The sequence below is a fragment of the Apis dorsata genome, unplaced genomic scaffold, assembly GCF_000469605.1.
Source record: "Apis dorsata unplaced genomic scaffold, Apis dorsata 1.3 scaffold_429, whole genome shotgun sequence".
Lineage (NCBI taxonomy): Eukaryota > Metazoa > Arthropoda > Insecta > Hymenoptera > Apidae > Apis > Apis dorsata.
Genome location: NW_006263682.1, coordinates 457,589 through 465,039, shown reverse-complemented (window position 1 = coordinate 465,039; position 7,451 = coordinate 457,589). Strand labels below are relative to the sequence as shown.

Below are 7,451 nucleotides of genomic sequence, written 5' to 3'. Positions count from 1 at the left end.
ATTTTTTTAAATAGTTTTAATATAATAATATAATATAATATAATATAATATAATATAATATAATATTTATAATATATCAATTATATATAGATTATTTTATCTAAACTTTATATCCATAATTATATTCTTCGATTGTGACGACAAGAAAAGTGTATCATTTTTAAATCGTTTTTCTTTAAAATATAAAATATATATTTTATTTTTTCTGAGTAATTATAAGTTTCTTAATTATATTATTTTTTTTGGAAAATTTATCGATATAACTATAATTATAATATATAGTCGATTATTTAATTACATTAGAAATTTAATAAAATTTTTCAAAGTTATTATAATATAATTCATAAATATATATAAATGTCAATTACATGTATAACATATAAAAAATATTGTTAGATTATTTTAGAAAATTAAAAAATATATATTTTTTATTTCCGTATATGAATTCTTCAAAATTGTTTAGAATTCATAAGAAAATTTATGTTACTAAAAGATTCGTGAATATATAACTACATATATATGATACATATATTCATTCTTATAGATCTTATAGATTTTACGATTTTTAAATTATTTAAATAATTGCAGTATCATTTCATTTTTTTTTATATGAGAAAATATGCAATTGTTTAAGTATTAGTAATATACATATTTTTAAGAAACTTTTTAAATAAAAATATCTTTACGTTATTTTTGAAAACAGCCAACTTAGTAAGTGCTGCCATCTGTTAGAAAATGGTCGAAATTAGATATTTCAGTTAAATGCAACAATTTATATAATAAAATTGCTAAAAATATTTTACTTTTAAGAAAATTTAAACCAAATTTAATAAATTATCTAATAGGTTACAAAAAAAGTCGAGATAAATAAAAAAAATGTATATTATCAACAGATATATTCGTACACTGATATTTCTACAAATGATAACTACATGAAAATTTGTAGCACAAACGAGATATTGAATATATTTAATATTTAATGTGATTCAATTTTTTTGTTCTATATCTATTTATATCCGTGAATAATAAAATTTCCTTTTTTCATTTAATTCAGGCTAAATCTTATATATAAAAAATTAAATTAATGAATATAAATTATACGTTTAAAATTCCGCTAGTAAATTTTATCTATATAAATTATAATAAATTTATGTTTTAAAATATTGCTTCGAAGTATTGTGATTACATTTTATATTTTATTAATTAAGAAAAAATATATAAAAGCAGAGTTACAAAAATGTGTGTGTAATAATTTTATTTAAAGTGGTATCGAAATTTGATGTTCAAAATATACAATTATTAACATGTACATATCTTTTTTAACACAATATTGAAAAATTAAATTCATATGTAGTATAATGCTGAATAATATCACGAAGAGTAAATTTCAGAAAAAATCGGATAAAACAATAGGATAAAATAATAGGTAGTGTATAAAATATTTCCAATCTTTAAACATGAAATGTACACAAATTTACATATATTTAATATCAGTTCTGTACTCTCAAATATTTTTCCTTTTATTATTTTATATACTTATATGCGAAATAATAATACCAAGTCTTATTTTTTTTTAATATACTTTGTTGTAAAGATCATTATATACATGTTTTATACAGTTCTGATATATTTCAAATAATTATTATATATCAATTTATTTAATTATGAAAATAATTAAATAATCAAGTAATACTTTTTAAATCAAACATGAAAAAAATATGAATTTTTAAATAAAAGATTTGCTTAGATTTGAAAATATAATACTCATATGTTGAAAATAATTAGAAAATATATATAATTATGTGCATATTTATATGCAAATATTATACTATTAAATATGAATGGATATACGCAAAAATGTTTTAAATGTTTAAAAAAAATTATATTTTAATAATTGAATAAAGAATAAAATTCACAGTAATTTTTATTATTTTCAATAGAATTGTAAGTATATAATTTAAAGGATTTATTTGTTGCTTTTATCACTTTTACTTGTTACTAAATATATTTTAGAGAAAACATTTAAAATGACTAAAATCATATTTGTCTAAAACATTCACAGTCTTTCACAAAATTATAATTACATGAATATATGGATTAACAAATTATTTTTGTACTAGATGAAATTATAAACATATTATGTAATTAAATAATTAAATTTGCAAATTTCATTGACTTTAGTTTTATATTATTTAAACAATATTGATTTTCTATCAATTTTACGATTATTATATATTAAAACTATTAAAGATATAAAAAAAGAATATAGTAGAAAATTTTCATTATAAGAAATTCATTTTACACTTCTATTTAGATTCTTGTAATTATTTTAAAAATTACTTAATTCGATAAAAAAAAATCAAATCGATTTCAATCACGCCAATTAAATGAAATTATGATTCTATTTTGATATTTCAAACTACATATTTTATATCATATTTCATGCTATACGTATTTACTATATTATCAATAAATAATATAATACAAATAACTTTCGTTATTATTTTATACATAACAATATTTTGTATTCGTACTTTTACTGTTAATTATTAACAATTTTGAAATATTCCAATTATTTGCTTTGTAGTTATATAAAGCACTTCTTTTTTTTAGATACTATCATGATTATATTATATCTATAAATTAATATAATTATATATTTATTTTACAAAACTATGATAAGAGGAACGCAAACAACAAATGTATTCAAATAGACAATTACATTTCATTGACATAGAGGTGAAGTCATTCAAAATTTATCTATATATGCAATCATATATATGCAATCATATATATGCATTATAATGAAAAAATAGAATATAGAATAACGATCAAACTTAAAATAATCTATATAATACATTTTCAAATATATCTTATTTAATTAAAACATATTTATCTAAGATTTTCATAAAGCTTTCTAATATTGATTCAAATTGAATTGAAAGCAAATGATATAGATAAAAAATTAATAAAATTTAAATTTTTTTACTGTATCTATTTGTTGAATACATTCTATGTGAATTGTGAAATTAATAAATATTAAGAAAAATTTCTTTTTTAAAAGATAAATTTCATAAAAGAAATATCATTAAAGAAAGCATATGTTTTTTACTTTTTCCATTTTGAAAAATTATTTTTCATTAGAACTTTCATTAGAATAGTTAATATCTTTTGTTGATATTGTTTTACAAATCGTATACATTAATTGGACAAAAATATACGTGATTTTTGAAAATACAGTAATATAATATTCCCTTCAAAAATATAAAGCTTATAACTATAATTTTACATCATTGTTTATCATTTCAAAGTACATATATATAATGTACAATTTTGAGATGCTTTTTAATATTTTCTTTAATAATTTAATTTAGAAAAAAATGTGTATTCTATTTTCAAAATATATGTAAACTAAAAAATATATTTATACAATATATAATAATAAAAAAAGAAGCTCTATTAACCATATTGTATAAGATTAAAAAGAGCATCAACATTTTCTTTCTCAGACTCTTGTTGTACAACTTGTGTAACATCTTGAGTTAATAGAACTTGTTCTATTAAAACAGTCTCTGAATTAGTTAGTTGTTCTGAAGTTGCAATATTCTCTTCTTTAACTTCTTCTTGTTCATTATTTGACTTGATCACATTTTTCCTCCGTTTCGTTCTAGGTCTGTCTGTATGTATCCTCATATGCCGCCGTAAATCATATTTTCCAACAAAACGGGCATTACAAATTTCACATCCAAATGGTTTACCACCAGTATGAGTCCACATGTGACGTCTCAATGCAGCACTGAATGTAAACGCTATTCCACAAACATTACAAACATATGGTTTTTCACCTGTATGTAAAAGACTGTGATCTCTTAACGTTGCCTTTTGATTAAATCGTTTTCCACAGACTTCACACGTGTAACTTCGCGGATTCGAATGAATTCTGACATGATTCAACAAATTTCCTTGTTGTGAGAACGATCGTCCACATACTTCGCATTTGAATGGCTTCTCACCAGTATGAACGCGCATATGTGTTTCTAATGTGCGATTATTTAAAAATCTCTTTCCGCAAACTGTACAGGGATACTTAGGTAAATGAAGACCTTGCGGATCTAAATGAGTAATCAAATGTCGTTTGTAATTACCTTTATGATTAAATAATCGTGGACATTGACTACATGCATAAGGCGCACCACGTATGTGTGTTGTAACGTGAGATTCTAATTCCGATTTAACCTTAAATCTGAGGCCGCATTTCGGACATCGATGCCTTGGAAAATCTGTATGGCACACCATGTGCCTTTTTAAGTATCTTTTCATCGTATAAGCTTTATTGCATATGAAACAGGAATAGGGAAATTGACCTGTGTGCGTTTTTACATGCGTACGTAATTCTCTGTGACTCTCACAATCTTTCTCGCATACTACACAAAAGAATGGTCCACTACTTGGCACATGATTATCTATAGTATGCAACAAAACACCAGTCAACTTATCATAATTTTGCAAACATAAAGTACATTGATACTGTATTACATCATCTTCAAGTTTGATTTCTTTTATTCTCGTTATTGTGTCATTCAAGCTACCTAATATATTATCTTTCGGATCAACAAAATAATCAGAATCAGAATCATTGCTTTCTTCTGGCTGATCAAATTCTAGCGAATTTTTTTGTATATTTTTCTCATTAATTTTTTCTTTTGATTTTTCTTCCGAAATTGTAGATTTCCAGATTACTTCGTCCTTATTAGTTTTATTATCATCTCTAGTTTCTTCAGTTTTTTCATTACATACGGTATTTAAAAATTCTTCGTTGTCTACCGATTCATCTAAAAGCTCACCATTACAATTAACTTCGTTAATTTTTTTATCTTCTAATTTAACTACAGCATCACAAGAAAGCGTATTATCTGCATTCACATTCTCTACATTCTCTAAAGAAACATCTTCCGGTATATACATTATCGTATAGTCTAATTGTTGGGATTCTAAAATCTTCGAAATTTCATCAGGTATCTCGCCCTTTAATCGTTTATCTTGATCAATTTCTGCTCCTGATAGTTTCGAAATAATAATATTTCTTAATGCGGATATACCATCCTTAGAAAATTCACCGTTTTCTTCCACTAAATCAGATACGTCAAGCTCTAATGCTTGTTCGTCTTTATGATTTACATTCATTCGTTCAGATAAAAATTCTTCTGAACTGTCTGTATCATTAATAGGCCTAATATCTTGTTTATCATCTAATAGTTTCACTTCTGACAATTCGTCATTCGATTGTTCTGAACAGTCTTGTTCAAAATCGTCGCCCATTGCCTCTTCCTGAAAGGCAATATCAACAAGTTGGGAACGATGTTAATGCTTCCACATTACGTGCAATTATATGCCATGACGAAGTTAACGAAATTAAGAAAATGCAAGTACATAGCTGAGACAAAATCGATACAAGAAAGGTTACCTTTATGAAAGAGTAATATAATAAGAATAATCAATTAAAATTATAAAATAAAAATTATTTTTCAGTTTTTGAATAATGTATGTTTGAATAGAAACATTATATTCCATAATTATTATTTATTATTCAAAATTGTTATTTTGTTATAATCTAATATTTTTATATTTCTATTTTTATAATTTTATTTTTTCTGTATAATTTAATTTTTCGATATTTCGATCAAGATTAATATATTTTATATATTAATATATAAAAATATAAAAATTAAATGTAAATTTTGAATAATCAATAAATAATAATGAAAAATCATTTTCAAGAAAAATTATTTCTCATAACAAAAAAAATAATCTTTCTAAATAAATAAGAATAGAATAGTAGAAAAGCACTTTAGAGAAAAGTGTAATAGATAAAGTTATTTGTTTTGAATAAATAACTTTATCAAATCAAATAATGTATTATGAAATCAAATAATGTATTTAATATTATTTAAAATAAAAAAAATTACATATATTATAAATTTACAACATATAAGTTTATTACGTAATATTATTTAATAAGAATATTGATATTAATATTACATTATATAATATTAAATTTCATTAATTTTGAAAGTTTTAAAATAAATATAATCAAACTTAACAAAATTTAAAATAAAATTTAGTCTTTATACATTTATAAATTTATAAAAACATTTATAAAAACTAATATAAAGGAAAATATATTTTAATAGAATTAATCTTAATAAATAATTAATTAATTAATAATTATAAAAAATCAGAAATCTTACCTTTATGTTATATGAAATTTGCGTTTCAAACATTTTGCGAAGTTTCTTTTCAGTAGCTTGAACTTGTAACTTGAAATCATAAAATGCATTTGTGCGATAAGCACACTTTGCACAAAGCATATTTGGTAATCCATCAAATCTATCGATCTATTTAAAAAATCAAATTATTTAAATTAATATAAATAATTTAACTTATATAAAATTACAATAGATATGAAACAAATTTTTTCAAAATTTATTATATACTTTTTTAATAATTTTATAGATTAGTAATTATTAAAATATATATATTATGAATAATTTATTTTGAATTATATATTTACACAATATATAGAATAATAATTTTGTACGTATTATTATAAATTGTTTTTATAATTATATTTTGTATTATATATATATTTTAATTGTTTATAATACATGATTAAATTTTACATCAAATTTTGAATTGTGAATTAACGCTGTATATAAATTGGAAAAACCAAACATATTGAAAATAATTTTTAAGTAGAAAATAAATATAATATAAATATCTTATAATTTTGGTTAGAAACATTATAAACATTATTTTATAGACATTAATCGATTCTATTTTACTACTAAATTTATTTTTATTCTTAAAGTTCAATTTAAAAATATTTTATATATTTATTATTATGAAATAAATAGTTTAAATCTCTAATGATATCATTTTGAGGTTATATTATGAAGTTACAAATTTATACATGATAGCTTGATTGAAATATATTATTACATAAAGAATGTTTTACAAAAAAAAATACGTATAATAAATTATAATTTATAAATAACCTGTATTGATGCAAGTTCAGCAAGCTTATCAGGTAAATTTTTTTGACTAATCGTGTCGTCATCATACATAGGAAGAAGTACGCCGTCAACTTTCATACATCCTCGACACATGTTAGCACAGGTAATTTCCCAACTCATTGTTACCTTTGATACTCTAATACGAATAAAATTAGATTTTCACAGCGTTGTTGCTCATTTAGAAATAAATGCATTTCACATTTCGCGGTCAGTGCCTTGTTTCCTATGGAACATTATCGTCAACATAACGTTCAGTCATTAACTGTACAGTTTATAATCCACACGTGTATTGAGTAACGCAACTTCACAATACTGAAGCGACATCTGTCTACAAATGTAGATTATTTTGTACAAATACATAATTGATTAAAAGGAATT

At 21.8% G+C, this 7,451-nt stretch overlaps 1 protein-coding gene across 1 annotated transcript; it reads right to left on the bottom strand.

The window, feature by feature from the left end:
• Positions 1-3,073: 3,073 nt before the first annotated feature.
• LOC102675466 (zinc finger protein 37-like) lies at positions 3,074-7,368 on the bottom strand. Its single transcript, XM_006619647.2, has 3 exons — positions 7,056-7,368; positions 6,249-6,395; positions 3,074-5,328 (listed from the first exon to the last, which is right to left on the bottom strand). Exons 1-3 carry the CDS (start codon positions 7,191-7,193, stop codon positions 3,460-3,462), a joined length of 2,154 nt encoding a protein of 717 aa, XP_006619710.1. The 5' UTR covers positions 7,194-7,368; the 3' UTR covers positions 3,074-3,459.
• Between the last annotated feature and the right edge of the window lie 83 nt (positions 7,369-7,451).

Excerpts from the sequence above, each read along its gene's own strand:
- LOC102675466 (XM_006619647.2), bottom strand. The coding sequence starts at position 7,193 with ATGAGTTGGGAAATTACCTGTGCTAACATGTGTCGAGGATGTATGAAA. Across the intron at positions 6,396-7,055 it reads CTGAACTTGCATCAATACAG|ATCGATAGATTTGATGGATT; the intron begins GTTATTTATAAA and ends TTTTTTAAATAG. Across the intron at positions 5,329-6,248 it reads AAATTTCATATAACATAAAG|GAAGAGGCAATGGGCGACGA; the intron begins GTAAGATTTCTG and ends ATTGCCTTTCAG.